The following is a 21,549-nucleotide window of genomic DNA, read 5'->3' on the forward strand; positions in this document are numbered from 1 at the left end:
GTAACTAACTTCAAATATAGAATATTTGCAATACATTAACCTTTTAAAAACCAGCTCATTGTTCTACACTTTGCTTCATACAGAGGGTCTATTGAGAAATGATTGTTTCACAGTCCTGGAGGCGTGAATTGTGTTGAGGTTTTAAATTTTACCCAGTCTCAACCATTTGGTCATGATAGATGTAATGTGTCAGTTCAACACTATGAAGCCACACTGATCAGATTGTGGTTCCACTGGCACCAGTCCATAAAGTTCTGACTCTGTACTGAGTTATGAGGCAGACTATCAGAGGCTACTCATCAAACCTGTTAAAGAACAAGTTCATAGTAGTGTGTTGGGTGACTGTAAGACGAAGAAGATGAAAAAAGTAAAGGCAGAGAAGAGAACCAAATGGTGGAAGAATGGATGTTGAGAGGAGTTCAGAAATGGGACAATAAGATCTCTGGGTGGTATGACAGAGTTTTCAGGTGATTGGGCAGCAGGGATTAGAAAGACATGTAGGAAGGGACTTGGTGTGTTATTTGGATAAGGAACAAATAATAAGGAAATCTGGTGGTGGAATGATAAATTGAAAGAAGCTAACCATAAGAAGAATTTAGTGAGAGGACTGAAGAGAGTAAATGGCAAATAGCACTTGTGTAGTGTTTTATCAGGTCCAGAGGACCCCAAAGTGCATCACACTACGTTAAATCATTCAACCACAAATTCACCCTTTGATGTGGCAAGAAACTGAATTTTAACCATAGCTGCCCTGAGGCAGACTGACAGAAGCAAAGCTGCCATGCACCAGGGCTACCAGGCCATCGGACCACCACCAGCAGGCCAGGCCAAGGACAAGGCAGAGCAGAGTGCGGATTCAAACCGAACTTCTAACATACTCCTATGTTGCCCCAGGAGTACACAACAATACAGGGAGATGCAACATAGGGCGAAGAGGGAGGCAGCACAGGCAAAACAGGATGCTTATAATGAATTGCACAAGAGGCTGGACATCGGCATGATGGAACCGAACCACTAACATCACTTCTCATTGTCACAGCTGAATGATGAAAATCCCATCATTTAGTTCTCAGCCTCATGTTGTCCTCCTCTTCTGGTCACAATCCCCATAGCAAACTATTCACGCTAAACTATTGTGTGATTTTGTGAATTTTGTGGGTGCGTTTAATTATGTGTAAAACAGCTTCCAGAAGCCGGTCTTTGGTTCAGAAAACAGGATGGATAGTTTTGAGGAGCTGAGGCCGAGAGGATGTATGTACTGAAACAATAAACACTGCCTGCTCGGTTCTGGTCCGATGCAGCAGGTGAATGTCTCACCGACCTCTTACATTCTGATTTTCTGACACCATGGAAAATAAAACAAGATTTTCCAGGTCATAGGTAATTTTTTCCTCCTGTCCCAAACTTCTGAACTCATAATAATCGATAGTCTCTGCTATGATTACTGTGTTTTCTGCAGTGTTGAAAAACAGCACACACATGGCAGAACACCGTGATGCATTCTGCAGCATACTCCTTCATTAAGTCCTTCTCTCCTTTAAGAAGGAGAGAAAAACTTCTATCTATTAGCAAGACAGAGGAATCAGTCTGTGCAGCAGGTTGTTTGTTAAAGATAGAAACAGTAATAGCGATCTAACTAGTGAGGGGACTGCAGTAGGAAGATGAAAGGAATGCTCTGAGGAGCTAATGAATAAAGAGAATAGAAGAGCACAGGTCGTAGAAACTGTGGACAGGAAGTGGGAAAGATTAGTGAGGATAAAATTCAGAAAGCTTTGAAGATGAAGAGGGGAAAGCCAGAGGTGTTGCTGGTTGAGTGAGGTTGATTTTTAAGGAAGCACCAGATCTCATTAATAACAATTAAGATGCACTGAAAACCTGCATCATGTCACCAAAATATTATTAGAATTTCTTAAGGCTGCTGAAAAACATTCAGCTTCCTTTTCATTTATTCAAAGAAAATGGCATGTGTGTTTCATGTGTTTTTTTGAATGAACCGACTATGAATTCATAAAAAAAAATAGCTAGGATCTGTACAAACACGACTCTGTGAGAAGCTCTTTTGTCATCTTGTTATCCTAAGGTTCTTTCATCAACCAGTGAAGTATGCTAATGGTGCCTTGGAAAAATTGGCTTTTTCTGTTGCCTTAGCAACCACAAACTTGCTCTTTTCATAGAATCAAGTACAACATATTTTACCTAGCTCAAGTTATTAAAGTGGTCTGAAATGTTTGTCATTATTTATAAAAAAAAAAGTGAGTGTGCTATTTTTTGTTTTTTAAATTACAACATGACTAAAATGTATATTGCTGTTGTGTGAGAATGGAGTCAATAATAACCACATCCAGGAGAGTTCCCTAACATTTAAATGTCCGCTCATCTGTAGATAAACTTTGCTTTGATGTGTGTGATTTGCAGCTCTCAGGGAGTGTGAGGTATTCTGACATGGAGGACGTCAGGGGGGGCGGACAGACAGTCAGAAAAAAAACAAACTTCTCTTAGGCTTCTGTCAGGGTCTTTAATTAACCCAGCTTGATCATGGGGTCGTGTGTTCAGCTGGAACTCTTGAACTAAATGTTTGATGTGTGTCATACCTGAGCGGTATGCTGAGTGTGTGGGGCATTTCTCCTGTACTCAGCAATATCTTGTTGAGCTTTGTGCTGCCGTCCTCATGCTGGGAATTTTGAATGCATTTAATGCGTTTTACATAAGCACAGTTTGCGGCCATCCTCCCCACTGTGATGTAAGCATCAGATTCTGCTGAACATCATAGTTCTCAGATTAGAATCTGAAGGATTGTAAAGTGGCTGTGCTCTTCTTGCTCCCACAGACTGAACTGCTGCTGCTACTGAGTATGGGCCCAAGGTGTACAAGAAAGATGTTGATCACGTTGTGTTCAACTGTTTTTTTCCCAGCTAATAACATTGTCTAAACTTGAATTTTCTTTTTAAAACCCTGAAGTTCGCTAATTTTAAAAACAGTTGCCAGACTGGAAAACAAAACCTTACTTTTATTATTTTCTTAAACGAGTCTCTGCAAAATGACAGTTTCCAAATATAACTCAGAGGCATCTCTGTGACATTCCTCCAAAGGCTACAAGGATAAAGTTAGCTTCTGAGGAAACATTAGAGCCCTGGAGGCTCTGAGGCCTCTGGCAAGTTGGAGGCTGAGCCCAGAGCACCATACAAGGAGTGGGAGCATGTCCGGAAATATGAGGGAATTAAAACAAATCAAACTGAGAAAATGTAAAACTTTAAAGAATGTCAGGTGAGGTGATTAGGTAAAGACAAAAGGAAAAATCATTTTCATCTCCTTATAAATATCTTTTTTTGGGGGGGGTGGAAGTTTGTTTTCTTTTCTTTTTTTTGTATTGGTTGGCTGGTTCCAGTATCCTGAATCTGTATTATAATACGTTACACACCCTGTTTTATCTCGATTTAAGGTTACACCAAAAACAAACAACAAAAGACTGATAACAAACTACAACTTTGCCCATAAACGCAGAAAACGTATTGAAAACTTATTTCTACACTCCTGAAATGATTTACAATAGAAATATCCTTTATTGTCTCAGACAGGAGCATCGAGTTATGTCACAAAGTCCTTAAAATATAAAACAAACATTACTACTACTACTACTACTACTACTACTACTACTACTAATAATAATAATAATAATAATAATAATAATAATGATGCAACCGACAGTACTATATTTTAATGTAAAAATACCTGCAGTTAAATATGAAAATATTTATATTATGAATCCATCCGAACCTGTCATAACTGACTGAATTAAGGTGTTAAAAGAGGTTATTGTAAAATGGAAATGATGATCATTTCCTAATGTTTTTACACATAAAGTATTTTTTAATGGCATTAAAATAGGATTATATAACTACATTGAGAGAAGGTTGGCTGCTCTAAATGCACTTTTGAGACTTTCATATTAATACAAAAGAGCTGCAGGGCATTGTGTAAATCTGGACACCGGTGATGTGGAGCATTACTGGAAAGCAGACTGGAACTGGATTTCAAACCCAAATAAGCTTTAATAGTTTGATTTCATAATAAAGCTTTGGCTGTTGAATTATTTAATACATATCATGCCTCCTTTATATTCAGCTGAAGAAGGTCGTCCATTTTTAAACTGACACTTACTGGACAGTTTTTCTTATTTTACATCAAAACATATCACAGATGTAAACTTCATGGGCTTAGATTAACCTTAACTTGACTGAATTTATGTGGGTAACTAGTTGAGGTATTTATTTAATTTCCAGCAGAGCAGGACAGTCCTGTAGTAGGTCTGTTTTTAGTCATTGCTACTTCACTTCTCCATTCCTCCTCCTTTGGTCTGTACCTGCTGGATCAGGGAGGCTGGAGCCTTTCTCCAGAGGTGATTGGATGAGAGGCCTGGTCCACCCTGGACAGGTCACCAGAACAACAAAATGACAACACGAAGACAACCAGGGCAAGCTGCATCTTTTTAGACTGGGATGAAGCCAGAGTGACTGCAGTAAACCAAGGCATGCATGGGGAGAACATGCAGCTCCATGCAGAAACATTCAGGACTGCCCCTCTTCATGGTATTTCAAAGTAAAAATAAAATAATTGTGACATTTAAAAAAAGACCAAACATACCATGTGTCTTCTTCCACATTTGATTTTATTACATGAAGTGTTTGATTTTGTGTGTTTTCCTGTGTGTATGGAACCAAAGACACACAGGTTCACCACAGAAAACTGTGGTGAACCTGAACCTCCACTCTCCTCCCTTCCCTCCCTCCAGACTACAACAAAAGTGCAAAATCTCCCTCTCAGTCACTGACACATTACATGTCTTGCAGAAAGACTCCCCCGGAGTCACGCTAGCTCTCAGCTGTGAGATGAACATTAGTCGCTGGCTTCGACCGGCACATAAGACACGTGGAGTACATGTAAACAGAAAGACGAGCAGCAACGAACAATTAGGAGGACTCGAACATCTTCTTCCTGTCGGCCTTGTCCTCGATGTTCTTACGCCAGTCACCCACTGCTTCTGCTGGCTGTGGAGCACAGAAACATCTTTTTCTAATTGCAATATACATGTCTACAAAACCATCACAGACATAAGAACTGTGATAATAGTTTTTTGTGTTTTACACAGAGAGAAATTTTGATAAAAACTTGCGTCTGTCTCACCTCCTCTTTGACCTCCTTCTTGACCTGCTTCAGGTTGGCCCTCAGGTCCATGTTGACCGTGTGTTTGGAGCCCAGCAGGGCCTTCAGCATGGCGTCGGCAGACATACGCACCTTCTTCAGGGCGGGCTTCTTCACTCCAACCAGGTCCACCACTTTGATTTTTAGGTCTTCAATCTACAATCAATCAAGTCAAAATGACACTTGATTTTTCTTTACTTTAGACTTTTGTTGTGTATTTGTGGTCACATGTGACCCACCCACCTCTTTGTCTGCCTTTTGGACTTTGGCCTCAATGTCGTACCTATCCTCATCTATCTTGTCTATGGCAGCATGGATCTTCTTGCAGAGCTCCTGTTGACGCAAAATCAGAATAACATATAATATAATAACAGTGACGTTCACTTAAACCTGAGAAGTGTTAAGTACCTGGTCTGTTTTATGTTAAATCTAACGAAAAATACAATCTCCTGTAATGAAGGAAGCTCCGCGGCTGAGCTCATGTTAGAGTGTGGACCTGCTTACTTGTATTGATGTCTACAACATTACAACCACTTCTTTAGCTTGTGTTTGTGTTAAAAGGTTCTAACTAATCCTACAACTTTCATAAGCACTGTAATACTTTCAATAAGTACCATATTTTATGTGGTTCTCTGTCTTAAATGGAGCCATATTATAAATTCAGCATGCTTGTACAACATGTAACCAGGATAATTGATTGTGTTCATCTGTCAAATTCTGATTTGTTAGTGAATATAGATGAAAAAACGGAAAAACTAAAAAGAAATGGGCTGGCAAAGATTTTGTTGTAAAAATTGTATATCTGTGTTCTTTCATTCCACCAACATGTTGCAATGACTCATAGTTACATCTACTTATGGAAACTCTAAGTCCATTACCTCTGGGCTTTTGTTGTTCAGAGGTGGGAATCTGAACTTACTTAAACATGAACAATCAAGAAACCTTTGTGGTACATCTTCACAGAGGTACATCTTCTACCTTTGTTCTTCTCTCAGTTCTTTACCTTCAGCAAATGTTGCCCTTTTTTATTCTTCAATGGCTGGACTTACTTCCTACCCATATTTCAGACCTATGGGAATCTTACTTCTGGAAATATCTTCATTCAAATTAGTTTATGTTTGTGACCGGTGTCTCACCATGAGCGTAGCCTGATCTCCACTCGTGTCTGGAGGAGGACAGTTCTCAGCCATGTAGGCCACTTTTGCCTCTTCTCTCTCCTTCTTTTCCGTCTCCAGCCAAGTCTGAGCAACCTGCAAAACCAGGCTCTGTAGAAGGAAACAACACCAAGCACACAATTTAGTTTTATTTCTTCTGCCATCCTAATTTATCTAGAGATGTAAATTGAAATATGGGATACAGTAGACTAGTGTTATATGGATCATTATTTTGCCTTTATTAATTAACTGTATACAAGTTGTAGATTTCCAAACTACTTTAACAGCAGGCTTGTGAGATTGCGTGTACGCACACGTGTGTGGGTGTGTGTGTGTGTGTGTGTGTGTGCGTGTGTATGTGTGTGTATGTTTGATACCTTTAGGTGGTGCCGACGGCTGGATGTCATCTTTTTCCTGTTTGGACAGATTTGTCATAGTTTCAATGTCACTGTTGAGGAAAAACTGAAACTTTTCAAAATTCATTTTCTAAAAAAAACAACAAAGAAAAACACAACACTAACACTGTGAAACATATGATCAGTTTAACTTTTTGACTGCAAACTGAAAACAGTCATCAGAGAAAACTTTTTGACTTACTCAGACATCTTGATGGCGTTTGTAGTTCACAATCTGCATCAAAACACACATGAAATACAGGAAATTTATGAGTGTGTTTGATCTATGCTGTTGGAGCCGAGCACATCAGCTGTCTGAGATCAGCATGACGGACACTGATGCACAGCAGAATTTGTAACGTAACGCGATCTGAGGCCGCAGCTGAGAAACAGCAACATAGACGGAACTAAACTGGGAAGGTCCAGCTAGGGTGTCACTTCTTTTTCACCATCCGATCATGTGAAATCATTCTGTACAGCAATGCCAGTCGGCCAGGGTCCAATGTGTCGCTTTTACGTCCAATTAATGGAATGTCCATGACGATGAAAATGAGACGTTTTACTGATTTAATGAGGTTGCAGTACATTTTTCTATCAGCATGTTGAGAAAAATGTTTTAAGTGAAAAGAACTATCCAAATGTTTATTACTATTATTCTTGTTATTTTTTTTAAATGGGTAGAAGTGCATTTTATTTCAAATTTAGCTGAAGTATTCAACACGAAATGTATTATTTTTAGGAACATTAAGTGAACAGAATCTGAAGTTTTACATTTGAATCTAAAAGCAGGAAAGACAAAAATCAATCTGCTAAATTAATCAGAATTTCCTCAATGTCAACTAACAGGGCTGAAGAAAAACGTGTGAGAAAAACACACACGTTGATGAACTTTGACAATTTTACTGACTATTTCCAAAAACCACAGCCTTGTTTTAGCGAAGGGCTTATATAATCAAAACATTATCTTTTGAAAAAAAATAAATAAAGAAAACTGTTCTGATAGACAGACATAATTTAAAAGAAATACAAGCAGAACAGGTATAAAACGTTTCAGGCACACATTTCATCAAGCTGAGCTGCAAACTGATTATAAAACAAATGAAGGTAAAAGATGAAGTCTGAAGAAAGCTGCATGTGTCCTACAAGCACGGCGAGCGAGAGTTTAGGGAGTCAGAATTGGTCAAAGGTAAAGCAGCCTGAAATGATGTCACCTAAAGACATGACTCTGCTTCACATTTTCTGGCTTCCCGATTAAAGTAAAGGATGCTGCTCTCAAAATGTCTGGAGAAAGTAAAAAAAAAAAATGGAAGAGTTCTCACCTATTGAGAGAGAGGGAAGGAGGACAAGACACACTTGTTGGAAGAAAAGCGGACACTGCCAAAGCCACGGACAGAGAAAAATGAAATACGTATATATGGTGGCCTGAGATGCCTCAGCAGAATGCTGAGAACCTCTTTATGGAAATGAATTTCAAAGTCAGACCAATGGCCATGCGAGCTCCTGAAATACACCCTGCCCAGCCCCACTGTAAGATGCCCCCGTCTTCCTACTGAGGTCACGGCTCCTTCCACCAAGTTTACTGTCAATGGATAATTAGACTTTACTCACAGAGAAACCTTCAGATATAAGAAGAGTGAACTGTTGCTTCTATGTAAGTGAGCAGAGTAAACTAGCTAACAGGTTAATTACTCGTTTGTCTGGTGGCTGTAGAAGACAAGCCAACATCAGTGTTAGTGAGTAGTCCATGCTGTGTCCCAGTGCTTCTACCTCCACCACATTCAGGTCCCAATTCTAATCTGTCAATTTAGATTTCCCTAACCTGTATGATGCCCTTTTTGCAACCCAATATTGTGATGCAGAAACCTGAAACTTGGCCTTTGGGAGCCTTCAGGTCTCGTGTTCCTAACTAAACCTCGCCGTGTGCCTCTCACGTTCCATAACACTTAAAAGTATCTGTGGTGTTTCCTCAGTGCTGCCCAGTCTGAACAAAAGCATCTTCCCAAACCACAAAGATCCCTTCAGTCCACAGAGGCAAAGGCGTGTTGTACTGACACAGTGAGAGAACCCCCATTATTCAACAGTTTTGGGTTCCAAAAGAGGCTTGTTAGGATTGGTAATATGGTTACAGTTCATTTAATTTACCTTTTACTAGAAATGATCAGAGTAAATAATACATTCTGTTATTCTTCAATAATCATCACTGTATCAGTTTGAATGATGTAATCTATCAAGCAAATAAAAGCAGCAACAAACAACTCATATTTCAAAACATTTATTTCTACTGCTTTCATGAAAACTGGTACATTCTGATGTGATGTTTCTCAGCCAACAGTTATACTCTCACAGGAGTATAGTGTGCTCAGTGACAATTAGAAAAGCAAGACAGAGTGCCCCGCCTTGGGCCCTGAACGCCTCCAGGGGACACAGAGATGCACTCAGTCAGTCAGACCTGTCTCCTTGCTATCATCCGCCAGAGTCCCGAAGAGTTTTAGGAAGACTCAAACATCTTCTTCCTGTCAGCCTTGTCCTCAATGTTCTTACACCAGTCGCCGATCGCTTCTGTTGGCTGAATCAAACAACAAGAATTGTTAATACACAAAACTGACAAAACACATGTAGGGCTTGAAACAAGTAGAACTCAACAGATTTCTCTGAAATGAAAAAAATCTCCATTGAATTCTTTACAGTTTCTTGGCTGGAAAAGTCTTGTGTTGTTTACTGTAAAATATGTCCTGTACTACTTTAAAAAAACGGTATGATTATTACTCTTGATTTGTTATTAGTTGAAATAAAGAGGATAGTACATAAAGTGCAACACGTAGCTAATCGTTAAAGCAAAGTCTATTAGTAGTCACAGCTGTTTTGTAAAAGCTGAAGGTGCAAAACAGTGAAAACCTGACGCCAATTGTCTTTGTTAGACCTTTGAGCCTCACCTCCTCTTTGGTCTCATTCTTGACCTGCTTCAGGTTGGCCCTCAGGTCCAAGTTGACCATATGTTTGGAGCCCAGCAGAGCCTTCAGCATGGCGTCGGCGGACATACGCACCTTCTTCAGGGCGGGCTTCTTCACTCCTGCCAGATCCACCACCTTCAGCTTCAGATCTTCAATCTGGGGCCAGAGAAACAATTATTCACATAATAAACTAAGACTACATGTTAGTGACATCTTTACTAATGAATGCCATGTTCAACACTTAAAATGTAGAGGTAATATTACAATTTTAAGACGTTGTGGACTCGCCATGTATGTGACATCATAAGAATTGATGATGATTGGGACCGGCTGCCTGGGGTGGAAAAACATTTCTGGGTGTCTTTGCCTGTTTATGTTAGAAGTAGAAAAAAATAGTCAGCAATGTCATAGAATCAGTTGATGTTGGTATTAACTATGAAGCTGTTTTAAGTATAGACTTGAGGAGACAAACTACCTTAAAATCTTTCCATCCATGATCTGAACACACTGATACTTGCAGGGTGATGAGGGGGGCTGGTGGTGCCCATCTCCAGCAGTCATCAGACGAGAGGCAGGGTTCACCCTGGACAAGTCACCAGTCCATCACAAGGCCCTGAAAGTCAACAACAAATAAAAAAATGAAAGATAAATGTTAGATTAACAAGAAGAGAAAAATTCTTTCCAGTTACATTTAAATCAAATCATGTTTATTAAGCACTTAGTGTTGGTAACACAGCAGTTTTTGTTGTTGAAAATGTAGCTAGCTCCTCATTGAAAAAACAAACTTACATCATGAAGACAATGTGAAGGTTCATCCTTAGAGCTGGTTGGTGATCTGGTGGAGTCAGAGCTTCTTCTGAGACAGAAAGTCTTTAGGTTTTCTAACACCTGATTTCTCTGGCTTCCTCTTTCATCTTCATTTGCTTAGTTAAACTGCAAACATATGTTGAAGATAAAATCATTGATGAACGAGTTGGAACAACAACCTCACAATATCAAAGTCTCTCTGTTTTATGGAGCTTAATTAAAACCAGGTTAGTTTATGAATTAAAGTATAAGTCGCAACAAACAACCTCCATGCAGTTATAACATGAAGCTGAATGATTCCTATTGTAATATCATAGAAGTTACAATAAAATTGATAAAATAATTATTTAAGAAACCAACGTAAGTTATATATCTTTACTGCACTGTTTATAATTAAATGAAGCTAATTAATAAGCAAACTTACCACCAGCTAGCAACACTTAGCAGCCTTCATCCCCCCGGGCTCCTTTTGTGACACACATTTTATTTCCATCGGTTGTTGTCCCGTTGTGTTGTCGTCTAACTCGGAGCGCGCATTACTCGATTGATTTTTACCCAGAAAGCACATGGGCAAAAACCGTTAGTGAAACGGTCACTGGGGCTGACTGGTCTATATTCCATTGAGGGAAAGTAATTTAAATAATTTTAACATATGAATTCCTCATATGTTAACATAAAGGCTCGTTTTGAAGTATAAGCTGCTACTTCCAGGCTTCGAAGAATTCGACCTGGAATGCGGCGTTCATAACAAACACGTGTGTTCATCTGCTCTACTGCTAGCCAACAACCATACTGATTAAATAACATAAAAGTCAAGCAGTTCCCTAAAAGTCCAACAGATGGCAGCAATGCACCATGCAAAACAAAACACCCACAGTTTACAGGACACTCTTCCTGCTAAAAAGCCTCGTGGTGGTTAAACCGGAAAATACAACATATGAAAAAAAATCTGAATGCTCTCTGGTTTTGTTTAGGGGGCCGGACCAAATGTGGAGGCGGGCCGGATCCGGCCCGCGGGCCATAGTTTGGGGACCACTGATCTATACTTCATACTTAATCCCTATAATATTTCTGACTAAACATACACTCTCACACACACACCTACTTATATAACTTTACTTCTATATAACTTGAATATCTCTCTTCATTATTCTTTGCACATTCACAACCATCTTATTCTACTCAGATTCTATGAAATATCTTAAGAATCGAATAATTATTTGAATATGTCTACTCCCCAAATCTCTCCTCAAAAAATCTGATAAATTAAACCTTTCTTTAATACCTTCACACTCTCTCAACATGCTTCTTCTCTCATCTTCATATTTCTAACACTCTAAAATAACATGCTCTATTGTTTCAAACTTCTCACAATAATCACACTTTCCAGATTTATGCTTTTGAAAGTGAATAATCAAACCTTAACCTTATTATTCTTTCCTCCTTCCTATTTCTTCTTCCCTTTCTTTTCCTTCCTACAAACTTTTGAATTTTATAAAACCATCTTCCTGTTAAACCTTCTTCCCACCTTCTCTGCCATATTTTCATCAGCTCCTCATTGACTTTACTTTTCCCTTCAGACTTACTTGTCCTAACTGTAAAACTAATAGGATTATGTTTTGCCTTCTTTGCCGTTTTATCAGCGTCTCATTACCTATTACCCCTATATGTGCTGGAACCCAAACAAAAACAACTACTAACCCCATATTTTGTACTCTAAATAGAGTATGATGTATTTATAATAAGATGTCCATCCTACAATCCGTATTGTTATATTTTATGCTTATCAAAGCCGAACTAGAATCGGAACAAATTATTGCTTGCAGTGGTTTTACATCCTCTATCCATTGTAATGCCAATAGTTTAGCTAACATTTCTCCTGTATAAATTGATAACCCATCCGTAATTTGCTTCCCTATTTTCAAATTGAATTCTGGGATTGCAAATGCTATTCCTATTTTTCCGGCTATTTTTGATGCATCTGTGTAAATTTGGACATGTCGATAATACTGATTTAAATGTGATTGCACTGAATATCTATCTACCACATTTGATTTGTCTTGTTTCTTTACCATTAATGACATATCTACTATTGCTTCTGGTAGAATCCAGGGTGGTATAATTGATATTGGATCTGTTTGACTAATTTCTAAAACATCCATTTTAAATTCCTTTACGTCCTTTTCAATTTTCCATCCATAACTTCTTATCTCTTTTTTTCCCTTTTCCCAACATGACTTTAACATTTTCCGAGTTGGATGATCACATTTATTACCCATCAAATTTAACCAATAATTAATTCCTAGTTTAGTTCTCCTTAGATCTAATGGTATTTCTCCCGTTTCTATTTCTAACGCTGCTGTAGGTGTTGTTTTGAATGCTCCAGTACACAATCTTAATGCTTGATGTTGAATACTGTCTAATTTATCCAGATGAGTTTTAGCTGCTGAACTGTAAACTAAACAACCGAAATCAAAGTCAGATCTTATCATTCCTGTATAAATCTGTTTTAACGATTGTCTGTCTGCCCCCCATTCACTACCAGCCATACACCTTAATATATTCAACTTTTTCTTACATTTATCAACAATCTTTTGAATGTGAATATTCCATTTTAATTTTTCATCAAACCACAAACCAAGTTTTTTCTTCTCTTTGTGGCGTATTTTAAATAAATGAAAGTGTGCAATACCGCCACCATCTGGTCTGGAGTGTGAACTGGAGCTAATGCCGTTGATTCTAAGGTTTTACATCACACATCTGAAAATGGATTGGGTACTTTCTTAAAAATTACATCATGATTACAATTTTTTTTATTGTATGCAATTTTAATAAATAGTAAAAGATTATTAAGGCACTTAAAAATGCATACATATTCATTCATATTTTGCTTACTTAAAGTATACTTTTATTTAATATATTAAAAATGTATTTTGTTTAAGTGTGTTTAATGTACTAATTTCGAAATTGGTATTTTTAGTATACTTCAGATATACTTATAGGTAGTACACTTAATAATTAGTATACTTAAAGTGTACTTTCACAAATTTAAGTATGTTTGAAGTATATTAGTATACTTTTTATTCACCTGGGTAGATTTAATCTGTTATGACAGTTATCTATGACAAGATTATTGACTATTGTTGTTGTGAATAACAATAGTCTTGTTTGTTTTAGAATTCTTTGTGAAACTCTATGTAAAGTTAAATCCATTTTATGGATAAATGAACTAATAAAAACACCATAAAGATATAATGTAAGAAGGCCTCAGGCCTGAAGGTTATTACATTTACAGATATTCACCCACCATTTCTGTCTTCATGTACATGGAGACTTTAAAAAAAAAGTTATCTGCTCAAAATTTGGAGACAAGAGGATGGCAAGGGAGTTTGGGAGTTTGATTCCTAACATGATTCCAGACTCTTAAGGACTCTAAATCAGATCGGAGTCTATTGTATAAGCGCTGCCTTGCTCAGTTTTCTGCTCTCTACTCACTCTCTTGCTATATGATTCAAGCTCCTATGGTTATTTCCATAAATGTTTGAGGGTGATCTTTGACCTCTTGTTCAAAGATCTGCTCTTTGCTGCAAGTGACATTCCAGATCAAAATGTTCTGAGACATATTTTTCCTATTTGGGGACACAGGAAAGTTACTTGTTTAAGCTTTAAAAACATAACATTGAAAAACATATTTAATTTAGAAAAAATAATAAAATACGTTACAGGTTTCCTTTTCCAAACAGAGTCAAAAATGAAGTGGACCATTAAGTGGACCAGTTGTCTGTTACCTGGAATAAATCCCTTTTTTAAGATGTAGTCTCTGAGTTAGACTAAGTGTCAGAAGGAAACTCTCTGGATTCAGTGTGTTTCGCTCTCACCGTGAGGTCTCCACTGAGGTCAGGCGGTGGGCAGTTCTCAGCAAGGTAGGCTTCTTTATCAGCTGCAATTGACTTCTTCTCCTCCTCGAGCCATTTGGTAGAAATCTGCAGCATCAGGCTCTGTAGAAACGCACCTGAATCAGTCAAAGGAACTGTCCTAACACTTTTTTCCCCCAATACAAAAAAGTTAAATTCAGACCTTCAGTTGATGCCTGCGGCTCGATGTCATTTTCTTTCCCCTGTAAGGTGAGGACAAACAACCAATTAGGTATCAATTGCTATTATTATTTCTTTTTTGAAAATATTGTCAGTTGATATTTCATACTAAACGACACAGCGATACAGTGACAGGAGACAGGTGGGTCTTTGGTCTTTTACAGTGTGGTTAACAACAGGTTTCATCTAAGTTGGTTGGTTATTCTCGCTTACCGTCTTAATGCTAAGCTACCTGCTCTTGAAAATCCTAACTGTCTTAGTTCAGTTTCTTATTGTAATTAGCAGAAAACCGACACACAGACAAAACTGTGTTGGGAAAAAAAACAAGATGGGAAAAAAATGGGACTTGGCAAAAAAAAAAGTTACATTTGCAACTAAATGCATTGTTTTTTATGTTTTTTCTAATAATACTGTATTATTCTATAACACATTAATTTGAGTTTCATTTAGCAGTTGAATTTTACCTATGATGACAAAATCACTCATCAGAATGTTTAAACAGAAGTTGTATATTTTAAAAACTAAGAATAAGACATTTACAGGCGTGTAAAGAGAAATGAATCAGCAAAAAAGGAATCCAAAGTTTCTGACAGTAGGAGCAACTGGCAACCGGCAACTGGTTTTAAATAAAAACGGCTTTACCCCACTTACATTATAGATATCTCAAATTAGTTTACAATTTGACATATTAGTTACTAAAGATGTTTCTAATTATATTTTAATGAGACAAAATACATCTTTACTCTCATTCTGACTTGTATAAATATCAGATTTTCCTCTAAGTTGAATGGAGGTTTCAATTCAAAACATCTATAATGAATTACTGAAACATATATTTCAGATATCAACATTTAATTATGATTAGTCATAAAGTAAAATTTTAAGTGCAGTGTGTGTATAAATAATTTTTTTTTTTTTTACATTCACACAGTTTGAGTTCTCATATCCTGCAGTGCTGAACTCTTTCTAAATTGTTGCATTTTCTTTCAATTTTTTGCTGGACACACAAAATTCAGCAGGCAACTGTTTTTCAGCTCAGTGGCAGCACAAGGGGTCATGCAGTTCTTATTCAGATATCTAAAATTATCATTTTGACAAATCTTAATGGCATTTGAGAAATCTTGAATCATAGTGATGTGTGACCCAGTGACATCATTAGAGAAATCTTCAACTAAACCTGGGAGTAGTGATGGACTCTGACCTGAACCTTCAGAGCCACATTAAGACAGTCACAAAGTCGGCCTTCTATCACCTAAAGAACATCTCCAATATTAAAGGACTGATGTCTCAGCACCATCTAGAGAAACTCATCCATGCGTTTATCTTTAGCCGCATTGATTACTGCAACAGCGTCTTCACAGGTCTGACTAACAAATCAATCAAACATCTGCAGCTGATCCAGAAGCTGCTGCTGCTGTTCTCACTAAAACCAGGAAGATAGAGCACATAACACCAGTTTTAAAGTCCCTTCACTGGCTCCCTGCAGCTCAGAGAATAGACTTTAAAATACTGATGTTAGTTTATAAATCACTGAACGGTTTAGCACCACAATACATTAAAGATCTGTTATTGCTATGCCAACCGTCTAGACCCCTCCGATCTTCTGGTTCTGGTCTGCTCTGCATCCCCAGAACCAGAACCAAACGAGGAGAAACAGCATTCAGTTTCTATGCACCACAAATTTGGAACAAACTTCCAGAAAACTGTAGAACAGCTGAAAGACTGGGTGCCTTTAAATCTCAATTTAAAACCCAGATTTCTTTATGGCTAAATTAGGATTAGAGTGCAGGTTTTGATGTCTTTGATGTTTTTAATCTTTATTTTTCTTCTATTTATTACTGTTTTTATTTCTTTTTTTCCCCTTCTTTAATTATGTAAAGCACCTTGAAATGCCTTGCTGCTGAAATGTGCTATACAAATAAAATTTGATTGATTGATTGATTGAACTACCTGAAGATATTCTGAATTATTTGTAATTCAAGTTAGATTCTTAGTTAGAATGTGAATGCGGATGTCTTAAATGATCATTTAGGACAGTCAAAATGTAACTGAATAATTTTTACATATCTAGAAAATGATCACAGATAGTCAGAAAAAAACAAAACAACTATTTTATGTTAAGACAGCCTGCCACACAGCTAAGGCTGAAATGGAATCCCAACAATATGCACCATATTGATTGGTATATCTTGTATATCAATCAATTAATCAATCAATTATATATTATACATCAATCAATTAATCAATTGACATCTTAACTTAACAAATGACACGTTTTAAGGAAGGTTGGGGAAGATATATATTATAGACAGAAGTCACAGCTGCCAAAGAACCTTTATGAAACCTGTTCTTTAGTTTTGATAAAGAAAGAAATCAGATTTTGATCCATTGGATTTATTTAGAGAATTCAAATCTGAATGATCCTGGGATAAGAACATAAAATATCAACAGAAGCATCTGGAGTTTAATACTTACTCAGACATCTTGGCTGTGCTTGTTCTTCACACCCTGTTCAGACAGAGAAAACAGTTTTAGGGACACAAACTCTGCTTGTTATTGATTAGGTAATCATTACAGGTCTGCAGGGAAGAGATCATGTTTTAGAATAAATCTAATCTGGCTCTCAAAGCAGCCAGTTTTATCTGTGTGGGGCCAGATGCCTCGGTCACTGTGCTAAACAGCTGGGCCTATGGAAGACGAATCTCCTGAGACTGAACTGGTAACAGAGAGCCGAAGGTCTGAGCACAAATAGACACCAGCACTGGACAAAAATGTGGCTCACAGCAGCGAGTCGCAGTAGTTCAAATTATTCAAACGTCTTAAGGTTAATACAGTTACTGACACCTACCAGGTCCAGAAGCAGGCTTACTAAACATAACGCCAAGCAGGAATCAAAAGGAATAATTCAATAAAGAATAAACCTTGTTGCAATGAAAATAAAATGCAATAATTGTATCTAACACAAAGCAATAAACTTTACATTAGCTCATCCTGGTCTGTATGTGAATGGAAGCTGAATATTTTCTCAGTATCTGGCACTAATCACCATGTATCAAAGTGTTATGCATTGCTCAACAATTCAGCCAGGCGAGCTGGGCTAATCCATACCAGCACAATGAGACTCAACATCCAGCAGCCACTGAGGCAAAGGTACTACTAATGAAGCTGCAGTAGACAGTTATGGAAATGACATCAGGAGGTTAGAGAAGCTTTTAGTTCAATAGCAAGAGGGAGTGATTACAAACCAAGGGAAATACTGACCTGAGATCTTCTTCCAGTAATTGGAGTGAGATCAGGATGATCCGATGAACGTGAAATATTAAACAACTGTCAGCATCTCAGAAAATCATGTTATCTTGTGGAAATTTGATATCTTCACATACTTTGATTTACATTTTGTTATGGCTAGATACCAATAACTTGATTACTCAGTCATCATGTTGAATATTACTGTTTGAGGCATGTTCAGGAGGACAAATGCAAATTATAAAATCAACATAAGAATCAATATATTATTAAAAAAAATACACATCTTGCTAATCAACTGAAAATGTGACATACTTTAGCTGTCTATAGTTAAAGTTAGGAACTTTTAAAGTTCTGGTTAATTCAGTTAATCTTAATAAATGCCTGTTTGTCTTGCATCGGACATGGAACAAATGATTGCCTCTCCAACAATAAAAATGTAAGAAACCTTGAGATGTTACCTGCAGCTGTGGTAAACATCAGCATTTTGGTTTCAAGAAAATAAAACACATTCTTTTTAAAAATTGCTAACTTTTTTTGACAGGAGGTTTGCAATGAGTTGAAATCACAAACATGGTTTTCCTTGCAGCATATGCAAACATATCTTAAAGTCTTGTCCTGATTTGGATATACTAGAAGCAAAGCAAAAATGTATTTTTTTTTTTCCAGACAGTACAAAACTCACAGACCATAGCAGGTCCTGATAACGTCCTGCATGTGATAACTGTTTCTGTCAGCTTGAAGAGTTCATCTCTCTCAGTAAAGCCACCATCCACCCACCACTCTGCCTGGCTGACAAACCAGTTTGGTAATAAATAGTTTTAAATGGCTTGTTAAACACACATATTGTCATTGACTCTATGGCAATTCCTCATATAGAGCATACATGTAGTGACAGTGGAGAGAAAAAAACTCCCCATAATCAGGTTCTAGCAGAAGCAGGTCCTGGCTCAATACAAGTGGCCGTCTGTCACGACAGACTGGGGTTTTGAGAAGACAGAGCAGATCTGTGATGATGGCCGTAATAAAACAGTGTAACAGAGTCCAGTAGACACCAGACCTTCTGAGGAAACTAAATGAAAACATTGTTATGTTCCCGCACAACAGAGTGGTGGTGGAGAGTGTGTTAATGTACTGCTTCTCAGCATGGCTCCACAGCTGCAATAAGAAGAACCAGGGGCCCCCTTGCAGAGGCTACTACGGTGAGCCACAAGGGTCATTGGAGTGTCCCAAATCCTCTGTCCAGGATCGGCTACTTTTAGCAACACTTAGGTAACTTTGAAGAAATGACATCTCCACAAACTGGGATCAATCCAGTCTTCATATCAGGCAAACAAAAAGGGAGGAGATAGTAGTAGGGGTGGAGGCAGCAGAAACAGAGGTTTGAACTGTCACTGTCCATCACCCAGGGTTTCCCTCAGTATTCTATAAGCCTGGCGGGTCACCAGGCTTTACTCATGCCCCCACCAGGCTTAGTATTGTTTATTTATTTTAGTTTTTTCTTTAGTCATTGCCTTTTTTTAAGACTTTATATTTGATGTTTAGGTATTAACCTTCCAGTCTTCCAATAAAGCATTATCATCAAGTGATATTTTTAAATTTCCTGTCAGCGTTAAACATTTTAACGTTTAACTCAAAAACACAAAAGGTCGCTGAATGAATGACTGCCCTAGCATCCTGAGCACAGAGCTCAGCAAGTTTTCTGGGGGAAACCTGCATCACCAATGTTTTAGCGCTTCATCACCAATGTTTTGGCGCTTCTGTGCTTAGCGGTCACTGCAGTGGACAGTTGTCTAAAAGTCATTTTCTTGTGTTTCTTGCAGAATTTTATGTTAGAAATGCACACAGAACACTGAAGTGGACACTAGTGAATCATTCAATACACTATCAACTGGCCATCTACCGTAAGTGCCAAAAAATATTTGTTTAAATCCAACATGGCAGACAAACAAAAAAGCAACTCAAGAATATCCAGTCCCTCCTTATAATGTAGAGGAATCTTGCAGGTAAAAAAATAAAAAATAAAATCAACTGATTTCTTACAAAATTTGTTTTCCCACCTTAAGAAAATTTTAAAAAATTTGGAAAAAAAATTCTGACTTATAGGATCATAATTCATGCATGAAAGAGTTCAAATATGAAACATCCAATTAGGTTCTTTTTGTATAACACTATCACTGGAATAATCATAGTATTTATGATATAACAGAGCCCTAAAGTCCCATTTGCTGTCTTTAACACCACAACGAAAGGCTTACCTAGCACAGAGGCGCTGCTGGACGGGCCTGACTGGGGTCATGACCCTTTAAGCTTAAGGTTAAGGTGTTAAAATTCCACAGTTTTCACAGCAGTCCATGCCAACACTTTCTTTCCTCGTCAAATCCTTTAAACAGTCATTATGTTGCACAAAGCAAAAGTTAAGCTATGAACACAGAAGAGTTTGACTTTAACCTTAATAACAAGTCATGTAAATGTTCTGTAAGGTCAAAATTGTTGTTTAACATCTCATTACTTGTTTGAAAGACCAATCTCCATGTTTTGAATATCCACGGCAAAATATCTTAAACATTTGTTTTAACTGTTGCATTCCCAAATTAGTCTGATTTTGATACAATACCAGAGAAAATCTTTCCAGTTTCACTGATCATCAATAATTAGCCTTAAATGTGATTTCTCACTTTTTACTTGGTGATTTGGACTTAGCTGGTTTATAGTGTTTAATATATTACTGATTTATATACTATGTCCAATTGGAAGTTTTATTCTGGTACCAGAAGAGTCACCTTCCCCCAAGACAGAGAGGCCAGTGAGAATTGCAAGTTTGAAATTTCCACAAAGATTATACAAACAGGACCGTTAGATTTATGCAAATGAGCTTAATATTTTAAAAAAGAAAATAGCTTACTTGTTGTCTTGAGGCTGCTTTCATGTTGGCTTCACTGCACCTGAAAACAAACAGAAAAACACTACATAAGGAAAGAAGTGTCAAGTAGGAAAAGCGATGTTGAACAAAACAAAACAGTCGACACTTCTTACCTTTTGTTGATCAGGATCAGCTGGAATGTGTGTATGACTGGAAAGAATTGACTTTTTCATTACATGGCTGGAGATGACATGATGTAGTGTTAGTGCATTTTACTTAAAGAATGATGACATGACCTTGATCATTTTCCACAGTTTCACTGATTAGCAGAGTTCTGACAGAGAACTGGACAGTGTCCTGCGGTTCGGGACCGTTGGGTGGCCCTCTGCTGACCCTGTGTGGCTGACAGGATCGCTGAGGTAACTGTACACTGAGAAACATTTTAAGCTCTGACAGAAAGTCAAGAAGCAACTTTCATCTTCTAATAAACGCTAAATCAATAAAAGATTTGTAGCATGACTGGAGTTAGTTTAAATTTCTTTCACAGTTAAATGATTACTTTCCAATTCTGGAACAGTAAGAGAGAAATTATGATAGAGGACATGGAATCTTGTACTGTTGTGGACATTCTCTTGTCATTAATTTCTATATTCTATATCATGGTATAATACTAAGGATAAAAGGTAATTACGACCCACATCTGCACTTTGATTCTGGTATCTAAACATTACAGTGAACTAGACTAATAAAGCTGTAGCTGCAACACAATGTTGAGGGTTAGGGTCTCGTTTTTCGTGGTTATCCATGAGCAAACAGAAAGTGCTGGATTTTTGTTGAATG

General features: G+C 37.6%; 2 protein-coding genes across 2 annotated transcripts; both read right to left on the reverse strand.

Annotated features, from left to right (window-relative positions):
• Positions 1-4,647: 4,647 nt before the first annotated feature.
• LOC103465645 (troponin I, fast skeletal muscle-like) lies at positions 4,648-8,166 on the reverse strand. Its single transcript, XM_008410664.2, has 7 exons — positions 8,068-8,166; positions 6,951-6,983; positions 6,731-6,767; positions 6,336-6,464; positions 5,443-5,532; positions 5,182-5,355; positions 4,648-5,045 (listed from the first exon to the last, which is right to left on the reverse strand). The coding sequence occupies exons 2-7, from the start codon at positions 6,956-6,958 to the stop codon at positions 4,968-4,970; spliced, it is 516 nt and encodes a 171-aa protein (XP_008408886.1). The 5' UTR covers positions 6,959-6,983; positions 8,068-8,166; the 3' UTR covers positions 4,648-4,967.
• Positions 8,167-9,004: 838 nt separating this feature from the next.
• Positions 9,005-20,734, reverse strand: LOC103465678 (troponin I, fast skeletal muscle-like). Its single transcript, XM_081608489.1, has 8 exons — positions 17,076-20,734; positions 14,584-14,623; positions 14,338-14,504; positions 14,066-14,090; positions 10,175-10,290; positions 9,964-10,066; positions 9,682-9,855; positions 9,005-9,314 (listed from the first exon to the last, which is right to left on the reverse strand). The coding sequence occupies exons 1-8, from the start codon at positions 17,081-17,083 to the stop codon at positions 9,237-9,239; spliced, it is 711 nt and encodes a 236-aa protein (XP_081464615.1). The 5' UTR covers positions 17,084-20,734; the 3' UTR covers positions 9,005-9,236.
• Positions 20,735-21,549: the final 815 nt, after the last annotated feature.

This window comes from Poecilia reticulata, chromosome 6, assembly GCF_904066995.2.
Source record: "Poecilia reticulata chromosome 6, P_reticulata-male-v2, whole genome shotgun sequence".
NCBI classification, from domain to species: Eukaryota; Metazoa; Chordata; class Actinopteri; order Cyprinodontiformes; family Poeciliidae; genus Poecilia; species Poecilia reticulata.